The 15,605-nt window shown below is 38.0% G+C and overlaps 1 protein-coding gene across 1 annotated transcript; it reads left to right on the top strand.

Moving 5' to 3' along the window:
* The first annotated feature begins 164 nt into the window (after positions 1-164).
* LOC113506359 (transcriptional repressor p66-alpha-like) lies at positions 165-14,998 on the top strand. Its single transcript, XM_026889205.1, has 21 exons — positions 165-316; positions 610-662; positions 742-823; positions 1,122-1,130; positions 2,378-2,395; positions 2,823-2,955; positions 4,123-4,277; positions 5,865-6,005; positions 6,416-6,514; positions 7,157-7,267; positions 7,668-7,757; positions 9,018-9,116; positions 10,354-10,472; positions 11,098-11,290; positions 11,526-11,690; positions 12,157-12,272; positions 12,403-12,488; positions 12,786-12,838; positions 12,997-13,087; positions 13,599-13,727; positions 14,864-14,998. The coding sequence occupies exons 2-21, from the start codon at positions 625-627 to the stop codon at positions 14,995-14,997; spliced, it is 2,061 nt and encodes a 686-aa protein (XP_026745006.1). The 5' UTR covers positions 165-316; positions 610-624; the 3' UTR covers position 14,998.
* The last annotated feature ends 607 nt before the right edge of the window (positions 14,999-15,605 follow it).

Here is a 15,605-nt window from a genome sequence, read left to right as displayed (position 1 = left end):
GTGGAACTGGATCATAAAGTCCTGGCTCAAATTGGGACACCGTTTGAGAGTGTTTTTAATTTCCTGGAATAAGTCGTGAGATCTTTAAAGTTAATAAATTGATACATCCTGATTCATCGATTACCCCACATCCCTTAGATGTTTATTCATAGTAATCTGTGTATCTGATTAATTTTCTTGTGTTATCTGTTGTCAATGGCTGCTGGAGGTACTCTGTTGTGACTGCCAGTGAATACCTTTTAAATTGTTAAAAAGTGTTTAATATCAATTTATTTACTAAGAAGATATGTGACTAGTGCCCGTTGGTAAAAATTAGGTAAAACAATGCAATTTCGTTTGTGGATGTTGTTTCTCGCGCCTACTGACCGTTGTCTTGTCAATTGTCATCCCGGTGATGCGTGCGTGTGCATTACATTTGGACAAAAAATCGATCTAAATGATTACCAATTTCATTGTAATGTCGACATAATCGATAGCCTAATGTGTTGCTCAAACCTTCGTTGATTTAAAACAGTGATCGGTAGAAGTGATATATTAATTATTTATTGTTTATATTGATTGATGTCCTAAATAATTTGTGTATATTAAGGTAATACGTAATTGTTGCAGAGGTGACTAACCATAATGGACGTAGACGATTCGGCAGTTGACCTGAGTGTCAGGTGAGTTTATTATTAAACTTAATTTCATTGTTTACATTACTATTTTATCTGGAATTATGTAATTTTTTTAATGATGCAGGGCATTGCCTCCTGAGCTGAGTGAGTTGAGAGCTTTGACTGCCAGTGGGCTTACTATAACGCCTGCTCAGCCACCACCACATGTAAGTTATAAATATACTTATTCCCTTTACTGACCAAACCTTGTTTTCATCTAAAGAGATTCTATGAAATAATAATTCTTTGAATAGTATGAGAATTCAGCATTCCTTTCTTTGCTGTTGGTCTTAAAATGATAATTATAGCACGAATTTTAATTTTCTTAAATCTTCTTTGTTTTGTCCTATAACTGTAAATAAATGAATAGAAATCAAAAATTACAAAACAGTTGTAAAACAAGAAAATACAAGCATAATTAACAAATAAATAATGTTTACCCTTTCTTTTGCCTGCATCTGATAGATTGATAGGGTGAGTACAGTTTGCAACATTTATACCATTCATTTGTTTATTTATACAGTCAACCATATGTATATCATTGAAAACAATATCATTGAATAATCAACCTTATTTCTGTGCAGACATGTACTTATTCTAACTTCTTTGTTCCCAATAATGGTTGTTTGATATGTAACCTAATGTGGCCATTGTACATTCTATCATTTAAAACCTTAGTATGGAAATAACAAAATTTAAATAAAGACCACCAATTACTCATTAGAAGTATGATATTATGGTTCAAGTTTTACTGGTTTGGTTGACTGCGTGTGAAACTAATATGAAGCCACTAATTGTATGGTTTAATAAAGAATTGATTATTATAATCATTCTGATTTCCTTTGTTAACAAAATCATAATATTGTGTTAGTAAACAGTTGTAACTGGTCATATGAGATTTGTGTGTTATTGATATTCAAATATCAATAGTTTTATTTGTAGAAATGTTGAGATAGATAACACTACTGGTGGGGTCAATAAATCTTTGAGTTTCATTCCTGAACAATGAAACTGAAAAATATACTGTGTACATTTGATTAAAACTTCCAAAACTGTCTATCTGAAACTATTTCAAATGTGGCCTAACTTTAAAACATTAGGCAATATGTTGTTTGAATAACACAGTTGTTTATATCTGTTCCTGCATTCATAAATATAGCATTATGATAAAGATAAACAATAGTTATAAGTGAACATGTATTTTTTACAATCTCTATAAATGGACCCAATTCATATTTTTAATATCACTTCAGTTCAAAGTAGTGAACAACATACTTTGAAATATTCCTCAATTTTAAGCACAACAAAATTAGATATAGGACCAACTTAAAAATAATATATGGCGCTACTTCTTGCATGCCAGTGAACAGCAGTGAACATAGATTATAAATTTATCAAATTACAACAGTCACCTTTGATGTGACTGGCTGTTAACTGTGTATTTAGCACTGAGGGTCTAGCACCACATCTTAAAGTAATACTATTATGGCTGTGTGTGTAAAGATGACACAGTACAGTATAGAATGGCATCTCTCTTTTACACCATATTCTTACTTGTCAGATGTAATAGTAGGCCCCGTGAAGAGATATTAAAAGTGTGACTTGTGTTAAGTTTTAACATGTTACCATGGCACAAGCCTTTATGAGAATACCAGGAACAGATTTAAACATCTAATATAACATTAAGAGTGCAACTTATGGTTATCTATGATGTTACTCAGGTACAACAACTCAGGATTGTGAGTAGATTGCTTGATATTAGTAATGAATAGATTATTTTATATTGAAATATATACTAATAATTATTTGTTCTATAAAAGCTACATTGCCTATAGCTCGTAGAGTTTGAGATTTGTTTGTTTCAATGCATACAAGTAACTTATCAAATAAAAAACAAAGTGTTTGTTAATTTACATTTGTGTACTTCTGTGTAGAGTGTCACACATAAAATATTTGTTGAATTTTAATGTATGAGAAAATGACATTATTTTAGTATTGATCTATTAATAAAAAAAATACAGAAACATTGAAACAAACAACTCTAAAGTATGACAAATTGATTTGCTTTATAAAATATTTCAAATTTCTATTTTTCAAGTATACTTAGAGGTTTTTTTTTCAAGCATGTAGACATAAGTTCCGTATATTGACATGTGTACTGCGCAGGGTTCGAGCGGCAAGCGGGTGCTGCGCCCCCGTTCCGAACAGCGTAGCTATGCGGAGAGCCCGGACATCGTGCTGCTGCCCGCCGCGCCGCCGCATCGGAAGCCGTCTATGTCCACACCAGCGCCATTTACTGGTGAGTATTCTTATACCTAAGCCAGTATCTACTCAGTTAGCTAATGAAGTCTATCATTGTAAGGTTAGCAATTGATTGATTATTAAGACTAGGGGCTACCTCTACCTCTTATGGTAAGATTGTCGCGGTTGCGGAAGCGTGACAGCGCACTAGTCGTTCCGCGTCTGAAATAATTATTGGGAAATCTCAAAACTAAGCTGTTTTTTGATAGATATTCAAATCACATCATCAGCTTGAAAAAAAGCTGTGCGAACATCGTTATTCGTGTTTCGGTCATTTGCGGTATGACTTAAAGCACAAACGCATGGGACAGTAGTTTGCCCAGCTAGTTCGCGTACTCGCTAGCTGGACTGCAATTTAACGCCTTCAAATGATATAACTACACAAACTATACATTGTAATAGTTTCATTAGTGTCCGGGCAACTTAATTCTTTACAGTTTAGATAGTTTAATAAGGAGTTTTTATGTCAACATCATAATTTTAGGTCACAGGTAGATCAAGTTAAGCCAACCATGTCAAGAAAGATACTACACATGTCAATAATTTTATTTATGGAGACTAGCATAACAAAAATAATTATGATTTAAATGTAATCTATATACATATTAAACGCTGTATCTCTGATCGTATTACTTCATTCATGTTTGTAATGATAACGACTCGTCGGACTAGTAGGGCAGGCAATCTTAGCACGTGAGCTTAGATAAGAGAATATTGTGTCTTAAGATATAATGTATTTAGCTATACACATTAATATTGTGACGCAGTTTCTACACAATCCAATTTACCTAAAAATGGTGGTACTAATGTAATGATACGGCCATTTTAGAGTTAACCTGGGTATTGTAATAAATTGGCAGCTTTTTTTCGTATGTAACACCTGGTACCAGAGTTTAAGGCTTCCAAAACGTGTGACCTGGTTTTAAACAACCTTGAAAAAGTCACACTATGTTTTCCAAATACCCGAAGGGAAGAACCCGTGAGGGGGTTCACATGCACACAGACGCGAAGACTCAGGATTAACCATTCATGGACCGAATCGAAACCGATCGAACCCGCGACTCGTCTCGTTCGGTGGGTTTGGCTTGGTGACCTCAACCACTCGGCTATCCGTGCAGTCAATAACCAGAACCGTAATTTCTTAACCACGATATTCTCTACACAGATGTGAGCAGCAAACTAAACTCTGGCGGTGTGAACGTATCAATAACGCCGAGTACTCTGCCGGCGCCGGCGCCCGAGTCCCCACGAGACCCGCGCGACGATGAAGACTCTGAAGAAGACGAGAATGAACCGCCACTGCCTATACCGGGGCATAGGGTAAGCTTTAATTTTATAGTAGTTGTTGCTGTAACACTGTGATGACTAGACGTGATTAGGGTTGATGAGTAAGAAAGAGACGCTACGAGTATTCTGTCTCTGTTTGTGATTGCGATAAGTTATATTCACAGCTCTATGGGTTGAGTATTATGGGTGAGTAGTCGGGTCAGTCTAGATGCCGTGGGTAGATTCTGTACGTAGAATCAGGTCAATTCGATGCGACAATTATGGGGTTGAAGTCCATCGTTCAAAGTATTAGATTCAGAGACACAACAGATTATCAATTCAAATTCAAATAAGTCATTTTTACATAGAAAGTATACAGCTATTATACGTATATATGTATATGTTAAATTAGACATAATTTAAGATTCTTAAGTTATCGGCTGGTGAAATATGAAAATGTGTTACTAATTCATTAATTGCATGTATCTTATCCATAAAACGGATAACCTAAAACAGTTTCCTAAGGCGTTCAGAAATAAAAGTGCGATATACCGAGAATATACTAATTTCAATTTACTAACCACAAAGAAGTTAAAAAAAAAGACGAGAGCATTATTAACATGTATGTAAATGCGTTGTTCGTTTATTTTATAATACAGATACTTGATGGTCACATAAAACAAGAGTAGGTAAATAAGTATGTAGGTCAATTGATTTGATATTTAATCGAACCCATTAATTTACCAAACTGCTCGATCTATACAATACTCATTGTCTGTTTACTTATTACACGTGAAATACAGACAATCGAATATTTATATACTAGAAACGACAAGCAATTGTCACGGGTTGCATTAATATGATATAACGGATCGATTTCGGTCATAATACATAAAGTTCAAATATACACCTTATGAACTTGAAACTACAAGTCATTTTAGGTTATTCGCTTTCGAGTTAAAAAATGAATTAAAACGTAAATGCGTCATTCAGTTTAATAGAATAGGTATCGTGAGAGACAATACACAAAAAGCATCGATTAACAGCTGTGAACTTCTATAGTATTCGTGATTTTGAAGATATTGCTTGTGTTTGTGCTAATCTTTCAAAATATTTATTTGACATTAATAATCATTTAATATTAATCAGTTTTAAGTTAGGTGACCTATTTTCTTAGTTCGTTGTTTTTTATAGTGCTGCAGTTTAACGACAATATGCGATGAGCTTATATCTGATTGCTAATTATCTTCCTTCCGAACGTATCTTTACTACTTCTAATATTGGGAACTTAAATAGCCGAGTATCAAAGAATTATTTTGATTGATATACAAAAAGTAAACTTATTTATCGACTTGTCTATATAAACGTTCAACTGGGAAAAAAACAATTTACAAAACCATAATTTATACTTTACTCCATTTAGAGTGTCGTTTTGCCCTAAAACTGTAAAAAATCACGACTAAAAATTAATATAAAACAAAAATAAAGATAACCAAATCCAATTTACCACTGAAATAAATCCTCAGTTATTTATTTAACCTGTCTTTGTATAAAAAAAAACCACCAAGGTTGTTTACCTTTTAAGACAAATTCTAAATAACCATCTACAACATAACTAACCCTGTATTATCTGTAACTCAGGAGCTATCTAGTGCTGAGATATGGGAACGCGAGCGTCGACTTCGCACGCTGCGTGAGAAGCTGCGCGCTGAGGAGACACGGCTTGTGTTGCTGAGGAAGCTGAGGCAGTCGCAGCAGGCCACAGGACTGCCGCCCGCTAAGGTAAAGTGTTATGTTTAAGTAATAAATAAGCTGCACTTATAGCAGAGTGGTTGAGGTCACAACACCAAACCCACTGTGCTCGACTAGTCGCTAATTCTATCCCCGCGTAGGAAAAGCATTAGTGTGATCCACGAATGCTTGTTCTGAATCTGGGTGTCTTGATGCATGTGATTTGCATGTTTGTAAAACCCGCCGCGACACAAGGATTAAATTTGTGTTAGTAAAAAAATATGTAACAATTGATTTAAAAATAAATTCTTTGATTACATGTGTCCGAAGTCCGAACTGATAATAAATCTTAACTAAGTGCGTGTGTGTTCCTCTTTGCCATATCAGACAGCATCACAACGCAACGCACAGATGGGACACCCTTACAGTGAACAGATGTTAATAGTTTATTTCCCTGTCAGGACACGTCGACGGGCACAGCGCTGGCGGGCAGCGGCTGCGTGGTCCCGCCCGGAGTCACCGTCACACCCGCTCCTCCGCCCGCACACCAGCAGGCTAAGGTACACACAACAAAACCTAGAACTAATTATTTAACCTTCATGCGAAGCTAAATATTAACATATGTTTGGCGTTACGAAGCCCTCGTGCACGCTAACTTATTATGCGTTCCGCGGGGATCGGTGGGGGTAGCAGGTGTAGAGGTCGCCAGCCAACGGTCTCTTGCGGTGTGTTGTGTCCAGTCTGCACACGGTGAATTTGCTGCAAACACACCCAAAGTTGATACAAATGCTAAGCCTTTGCAACAGCAGTGCAGCGCCGCAGTGTTGCTGACCCGCTACAAGAACGCGCACCAAGTTTCGGGGAGACCCGCAAGTCTCATTATACACGTTACTTTATTTAATTATCACACTAATCTACAGGTTACTTAACCTAATGCGGTAGCTAGGACTAAACAAAGGTCTAAGTATTTATGTGAACTAGGGTTTCAAAAATTGCATTATTATGCACATAGTTGTAGGTCTAAATTCCAGCAAGTGTTTTATATGTAATTTTCTGATAATTCTGATATGCATAGGCAATAAGTTAGCCTGATACACATGCCCATCATTGCTCCTCCTGGAATGAAATCCTTACTATTTACGATTGCCATGTTTCAAATTTCTGTCTTTCCGCGATATGCACTAACATATATACGTTTGTAGCGCACAAACAACAGCAGCGCGACAGCGGCGGCCAGCTCGACGAGCTCGTCCCGCCGCACGTCCAGCCTGCCCGGCGGCGCCACGCTCACGCCTGGACCTTATCGCTCGCAGGTACCAACTAAATGTCATTTATACTAATTAGGCTACTAAGTAGCGCTTTTTAAAGGTCAAATTACATTGGACAGCACCCAGCTTAGCCCATCATTCATTGCATCAAGCTCTCCAGCCGTATGTCTATCAGTCTGATTCAATTTCAGTTTGAATGTATTGTATTTACCAAGTAACAGAAAAAGGAAATTTAAAAGTATAGTTTTTTAAAAATATTAAGAAAATTGTACAAGCACAACATCATTATGCATCGTTGTCGGTGACGAAATGGAGCTTATTAATACCAAATAAGTGATACCCGAAAAACAGTCGTGACAATTTGATAGATCTCCCTATGCAAATACATAACAAAAACCGATGATTTATATGTGCATGTAATATCAAATATAATTATTTATAACAGTCATCTACGAGCGGTGGAGCGAGCATAACTCCATCAGTGACCATCACACCGGCGCCGCCGCCTGCCTCGCAACATGCATCCTCTAATAAGGTATCAACATATTATATACTGACTGGTCTAAACATAATAATTGAATACAATTATGAATTTCATCATTTTTTCTCTTTGGAACAGCTTTCGTTTCGAATAATTTAATAGAATCCTTTGAAACGTAAACAGTAAAAGTAGCGGTACTCGCAAATCGTATTTAGCTACATAAATGCCCTGTTAAGGGGAATACATATTTAATTCTGCATTCCTCTTAACAGTGACAGTGTAACACCTAAATGTGATATTAAACTAAATCTCGTATGTGAATACGAAAATAAGAGAGAAACCAATCATTTTCTCTAATTTAATATCTGTAGTAATAGAAAACGTAAGGGTTTTTGATTAGCAATTTGAAGTCTTTCATCTAAGGCTCTGTACACATAACCTTATACTTACGATTGTACATTGCAAGCCGTCTCAGGACAACTCTTCGGTAACGAGTAGCACGAGCGATGCAGTGAGTATGGAAATGTGATGTCATTTCACTATTATTGCATTCTTATATTTTATTTTCTTTTATTTCTATTTGGGGATCAGTTTTTGTATTGTTGTGCCATTTATGTACTTCTATTGTTTTAAATTGATAATGGTGTAATCAATAACCTTTCAATGATTATCTCTAGAAATTACGTTTTGGGATTTGGGATTCATTTTTACCAAGATACTATAGTAATCTTACACCAATTTTATTTTTGAGAAGAGTAATACATAATATACAATATAAAAAAAAGAATTGTGGCTCATACAAAAACTGACCCCAAGATGTAAATATTAAAGTAAAATATAGAGCTTTGCGACCCTTGCGCTATTTAATAATCAGATAGTCAAAGCGTACCGGTTGTACCCAAAAAGAGCACTACTGGAAAACTTTTTGAAAGCAAATAACGTCTGTAGCCGGAAGTCAATACCGAATTTTGGAGGGCAAGAAATATGCTTGCTAGTCTTGATGTACATAGTCACATGTCCTGACAATACAGCATTCCTATTATCCTGGGGATATTCTCAATAACTTCCCCTACTCATATCGAACCCTTACCTGACCGCACTAAAATATCAGTTTAAAAGTAACACTATAAGCCCCTTTTTCACCTGAAATATGAAACAACTGGCTATTTCTATACTAGACATAACTCCACTGGTTTTTGGCAGCAACCACTTGAAAAAATCGATTCTACAAATAAAAGAATATTGTCGTACTAATAAAGACCTCCCCTTCAACACCTACAAATGCTTTCTCTCATACAGTATATTGTGTTATAGGCCAGCTCGCGTAGTTCTGAGGACACCCAGACCCCCGCCCAGCGCCAGGCCGCCGCTAAGCTGGCGCTGCGTAAACAACTCGAGAAGACCTTACTGCAGGTGTGTACCTATTTATTTTAACTATTTTTATTTGTTACTAATTGTTTATGCAAGGTTTTGACTTGTGTGTGTCGAATTTTACCTAATTCTGTTGAATTGCTAATGTTTTGTGAGCATAAAGCAGAGTTATAAATTGAAATTGACAACATCCCTTTCCCGATCTTAGACTATAGAAGGAAAAAATTGTCAATGATTATTACGAACGAGACGGGGCAGTGGTTGTTGACTAATATAAGTGTGAACACTTCTATATAATTTTTGTTTACTTTGTTTTAATATTACTTTCCAAATAAAGGATTGTTATTTGTAATTTTTTGCACCGATCGTCGTAGATCGATCTACACGGGTTAAATATATTCAACTGGCGATATTTTCCTTAACTTTTGTCTAATACAAGTTGAATACAAAATTGAAACATACTTTAATATCCAATCTAGACCCCGAAAAACTTGGGTTTGGACATTGGATGAAAGACTTCATATATTCAGTGTCTTAAGTCGAGCTATTTAATATTATGTAAATGTGAATAGGAAAATATCGTCACTTCAAGCGTTGTGTGACCCCAGCTGTGTATATCCCGTGTTTGGTTGCACGCGCGTACCATAGTCCGACACTCGTTCCTCTTGCTTCTTTCACATCCATGCATCTTTTCATACATGCGCTCCGGTGCGAGTACTCCGCGTCTGACCTTTTGAAGGACATCACCGACAAGGTTAGTGTAAGTCCTTCGAGGGCCCCCACCCTTTTGTTCGTGTCTATCATTACTTAGTACTACATGAAAACATCGAAACGTTATTCAGTTATGTTATAATTAAGATAATGATCCTAATATTTCGGATAATGAACTTGCATCCAAATCAAAAGATGCATGATTGTAAAAGATAGATACGTTACTTGAGATCGTAGCATGTTGTTTAATGGAACACGATTTTTACTTTGTAGGTGTTTAATCGTTCTGTAGACATTATGAGGCAAATAGTTTATGAAGTCAAACGCATAATGAAATTTTTATAAAAAAATTGTATGACTTGAAAATTCTTGCAAGAAATTTGCTAAGAAGAATTATTAGTCGTAATGCTCCCTAAAACCTACAAATCACGTGCTGCGATTCTTATAGAGCGTTTAATTGTAAAACAATACTAATATGAAACTAAATGTGCTTAAAATAAGGTTTAAATCTGTCCAACACTGGACAAGTGTTCAAGAACATTAATATAATAAGCCCATTCCTCTATAGATCCCTCCGCCCAAACCGCCGCCACCAGAAATGAACTTCATCCCGTCTCCGAGCAACACCGACTTCGTGTACCTGGTGGGGCTCGAGCATGTCGTCGACTACCTCACGAACGAGGATCGGTGAGTTAATGTATCATATCAAAGCTGTTTATTATACTATTTTATGTATAATTTACTTTTATAAGGCATTTGGTCGTGTACGTCGTGATGACGAGGAGAGTAGACAGAATTGCACAATATCTCGCTATTACTTATAGCAATTGTTCGATAATCATATGAAAATAAAATCAATTTTAGGAAAAAATATTTTACGAGGCTGCCAGGCTGTGTGGATTTACCATTGTTTGGAGTTCTTAAATTGATCGTATAATAGGCTAGTTTGCCACTATTTTTATTATTTGATAGAACGGTTCATTACGATTATATCACACCATAAAAAAATATTAAATTATTTGAGCACCTTTCCTAATATATTTTGTATTTAATATAAATATATTTTCGCTATGCAATGTCTATTAATTATCTGTGCCGTGACGTGACTATTCTTGTAAACAATACGCGTGACTATCATAACCTTTTTATCGGAATTAAAAACCAACTATACCGGAGTCACCTCATATATTTCGACTCGCGACCCCGCCTTATGTATAACCCCTATGCAAAGGTGCTAGGCGATTCGATTCGTCATGGATCTATAAAATATAAGCGTGTGGGTTCCTCGCTACATGAGCCTGTGTGTGTGCAGCATGCCCCGCTCGTCGGTGCCTGCGCTGTGCGCGCAGTGCGGCTGCGACTTCACGCCGGTGTGGCGCTGGGAGCGCGGCGGGGGCGCGGCCGCGCGGCGCCTCGACGCCACGTTCGCGCCCGCGCCGCCGCCGCCCGCCGCCAGGAGGCTCTGCGAGCTCTGCGTCAGCGGGAACGTCAAGCGAGCGCTCAAGGTAACACACCACCACTTATGTAGTTACGTGTAAAATGTATATCCATTAGAATTATTTGCTTTTGTATCATTACATTACGTTTGTTATTGAAAATTTGTTACTACAACACTCTGAACACGTTTTTGAATGATTTAAGAAAACATTTAAATAAACCTATTTTACCACAAACGTCAGCAAGGCGTAGCGTAGCATTCCTATACTAGGGCTGTGAGTATATGGTATTCTCTCCCTCCAGGCGGAGCACACGGCGCGGCTGAAGACGGCGTTCGTCCGCGCGCTGCAGCAGGAGCAGGAGATCGAGCGGCGCCTGGCCGCGCCCGCCGCGTCGCCGCCGCCCGCCGCGCACCACGCCGCGCCCAACCCGCCGCCCGCGCACTCGCACGCGCACCGCCCGCTGCAGGTACAGCTAGCACAGGAGGCCGCGCGCTGTGCAGGACCAGGAGATCTAACCTCACATATTTTCTTTCAGTTTAAACCTCCAGGACAACTCTGCCGTCGAAACTAAGAATACAGTAGTCGACATTTTTCAGATTTTCTTTTATCTCCAGAAATAGCATCCTAGAAAAAAAAAATTCATAAAGAAATCACTCGAATGATTTCCGCCGTATTTGCATTAAAACTGCGTAAAATGCGTTTATCTCGAAATCGGCATTTTACTATTATTGCATTCTAAAGCGCGCTCTACATTCGCGGCACGAAAGGCCGCGAAAGCCGCAAAAAGCGTGTGTAGATGGATTCGCGCGCACGCTTCGCGCCGTTCCCCGTTCATTGCGAGGAACGGCGTGAATTCACAGCAAAAATCGCGCGCGAGTGTAGAGCCCGCTTAATTTAGACGGGTGAATTAGAGTTTGTTGTTGTTCTCACAGATATCGTCGTCTCGCGGCTCGTCCCGCGGCGGCTCGGCGGCGTCCCCGGCGCCCGGCAAGGGCTCCGAGCGCAGTACCGCCGCGCCCCCCGCCCCGCCCGCACCGCCCGCGCCCAGGTACACTCACTGCGCGACACATACAAACATACATAATTCTCGTAACAACATTTTTTTACCTTCCACTGAATCGAAATATTGATTCAATCAGTCCAGAATTTATATAAAGATGCTATTATATGCGTTACAGGACAATGACGTCATCAGAATCGCTTCGCAGTCACCACTCGGATCGCTCGAGAGAAACCAGTGAGGTGCCCGCCAAGAAAGGCAAAGGTAAGTTAATAATAATTCCTATATGAAACTAGCTTTTTACCTAATGGCAGTGGCGTAGCTAGGGGGGGGGGGGCGGACCGCCCCGGGCGCCACTATCAGGAGGGCGGCAAATTATCATGAAAAATTTAGATGTTCCGCGCGCGAAGGAAACATAAACAAACAGGTTTCCTAGTTTGGGCGCCAAGGTGTGAATCCGCCCCGGGCGACGGTGACCCAAGCTACGCCACGGCCTAATGGTCTTACTTACATTATAAACTGTTGTCATGCTTGCGAATAAACTGTACTTCTTGTTTCTAGGGTCATCATCAAGCAGCACCAGTCAAAACAGTAGCAGCAGTAAGCAACATCAGGTAATATATCAATTTTGATCCAGCTTGAAAGATAGGATAGCTCGATATACTTTCTTTTTATATTTTTGTCTGTATTTTAGTCGACTATACCGCGACGTACGAAGTCCGCGGGCAAAAGCTAGTAATGTTATTTATGTGATCTTCATGTATGTACTCAGCAGCTGGCAGCAGCAGCGGCGGCTCAGATGGCCTTCGAGCAACACAGCGCGGCCGCCATGCAGGCGCTACAACACCAACTGTTGCGAGGTAGTCGTCTCATGTCGCTACATATTGAACTTACACTAATCACATCTTTTATAGACTCGACACGGCCATTTGGGCACAAACTAGGCAGAATTATGGTAACCTTAAATATATTGATGAAACAACATGAATGGGTATGGTAAAATAGTCATTTGTAGTGCCTAGTAATATATTCCTCTTTATTTTTATTTAAAAATACTTTTTAGACGCCTCTTTTCTTAAAGGAACAATTCCTTTAAGAAAAAAATAAGGCTAATAAATAATATTTGTCACATCGGTAGTAGAATAAAGGAAAGCAGTAATGTGCATGGCAACTTTGTTTGATTATGTAAACCGAGATTTATTATTGTTATATTCCTATTACACTATTAATTAATTAGTAAAACATTATAACGCTTTAGCTCACGACCTGGACTAGCCGTTAACATGAAAATGTTTATTTTATAAAGCTTTTAGTGCGTTAGTTAAACCCCGCCATATTATTATATTCTGCATATGTAACGGCTGTCCCCCGCAGGCCTGAGCGGCGCGGGCGGCAGTAGCGGCATGTCCCCCGCGGCGGCGGCGGCCGCCATGATGCAGTTCTCTCCGCTCATATACACCTACCAGCTGGCCATGGCGCAGGCCTCCGCGCTAGGTAAGCGTTGTACGTATTACACCAACACCATACCTTATTATACCTTAGCTTATATAGGCTTAGCCCAACACTTACCGAACTTCATAACAGAGGATTAAGTATAACAAATTTACATTTTCACCTATTTCTTAAAGAAATTGTACAGTATTTCAAGTACGTACAGTAGTTTTATGGAAACGGAAATGCGGTGATACAAGTGCTTTTAGTGACGTGAGTTAAATATTTATTTAATTATTAACTCACCAATTTTAGAGAACGAAGAGTACCAACAGAGTTAATTTAATTTATGAAACAATATTATGATTGCTTCAAGTAAATTGAAGCGTTAGTGTTGAGCTAAGCTAAATATTTTATTTTATTTTATAGTTTAGACATTTATTTATACTGTTTATATTTCGTTATGCTGTGTCTAGAAAAAATCCAATGGCGACAGTTTATATTGTGCTTATAGTTTTATACCATGTAATCTCCTTGCCATAAAATTGAGTAAGATTTTTATTTCCCTTTGGATAATAAGAAAGCAGAAGCAGCCAGTGATTTTGCAAATAATGTTTACTATATTTTCATGAATGCCGAAACATTTATATCAATGTCAACCTTGCTTTACTCATCCCAGTAATAAGTGTCGCTTATGTATTTTAATTTCAACAACTCTTTACTGTGAATTTTACTTGCTGATTATTTTTTGTTACTATACTGACACAAACAAAACACAGCGACATTTAATATGTAAGATTACTTAAGTAAAGGGGTAAGAATAATTAAACATGCACAATTGTGTGAAACTGGTCAATACATAACACAGTGTTATTAACACTCGTTTCGCTATCACTTGTCACAAATAGTGATATTGGAGTATATTCCGTTAATGATTAGTTTAATAATAGATCTTTGAAGGCGTTGCTATATATATGTATATAGTTATATATGTTTGTTCTGGTTACGGCTTCTAAAGTATCGCCAATAGTCTAGACAAGCAGTCATGGATTCCGATAAGACAACTTACTGGACACCAGCTTGGCATAACAACATGGATCTAAATATACAGTTCTAACCAATAATAAAGTGTCGAACTAACATAATTGTCGGAGTGGTTATGGCGTAGCGTAGTAGAGCATAGTTCTGCTCATGTGGGTACGTTGCAGCGGGCAAGGGCGGCGGCTCGGCGGGCGGCGGCGCGGCCATGGCCGAGATGCAGCGCGTGGCCGAGGCCCAGCGACAGTACCTGCTCGACATGATCCCCGGACAGCATCCCAGGAACCCCTGGACCAAGAACTAAGGTATCACCACATTATACCCGACATTATTTAATAACAATGAGTCTTATTTCACTTGAAATATGTAGGAAATTGTATCATTCAAAAGCTATTTGTTTTATTGCATAAATACTCTTAAAATTAAACAGAAATAACAGTGTTCCACAGTCACTTACTATGGAACAATGTTACGTAACATAGCGAAGACCATTCGAAGAGTACGAAGACCAATCGAATGGAAGGCCGCCTATTTTATAACTGGTAAATAAATGGAACATCTATTTCAATATAATTTATTTGTTTTCAGTTGTGAGGAGATAACATGAATTTCAAATGACAGTCGTGGCAAGGGCAGTGATTATCGTAACAATAACAGAACGTATTATACAATCATACGTTAAACATTACAAGAGTATTCGGAAAAAGGAGTGACTTTATTAATTGACATTAGCCAAAGCATTAACATGCTGTACGAAGCTAAAATTATTGGATTTTTTAAATTATATATTATTTTAAACATGTGTTCACTTTTGATCGCCACACTTATATTGATTAAACACCATTCATCATTTTAATGTACGTAAGAAAAAAACATACCTAAAATAAATAAAAGTAATTGTTCGGCAAAACA

Source organism: Trichoplusia ni (genome assembly GCF_003590095.1).
Source record: "Trichoplusia ni isolate ovarian cell line Hi5 chromosome 12 unlocalized genomic scaffold, tn1 tig00003192_group11, whole genome shotgun sequence".
NCBI lineage: Eukaryota > Metazoa > Arthropoda > Insecta > Lepidoptera > Noctuidae > Trichoplusia > Trichoplusia ni.
The sequence above is the reverse complement of the archived record's forward strand: the minus strand, read 5'-3'. Positions and strand labels throughout refer to the sequence as shown.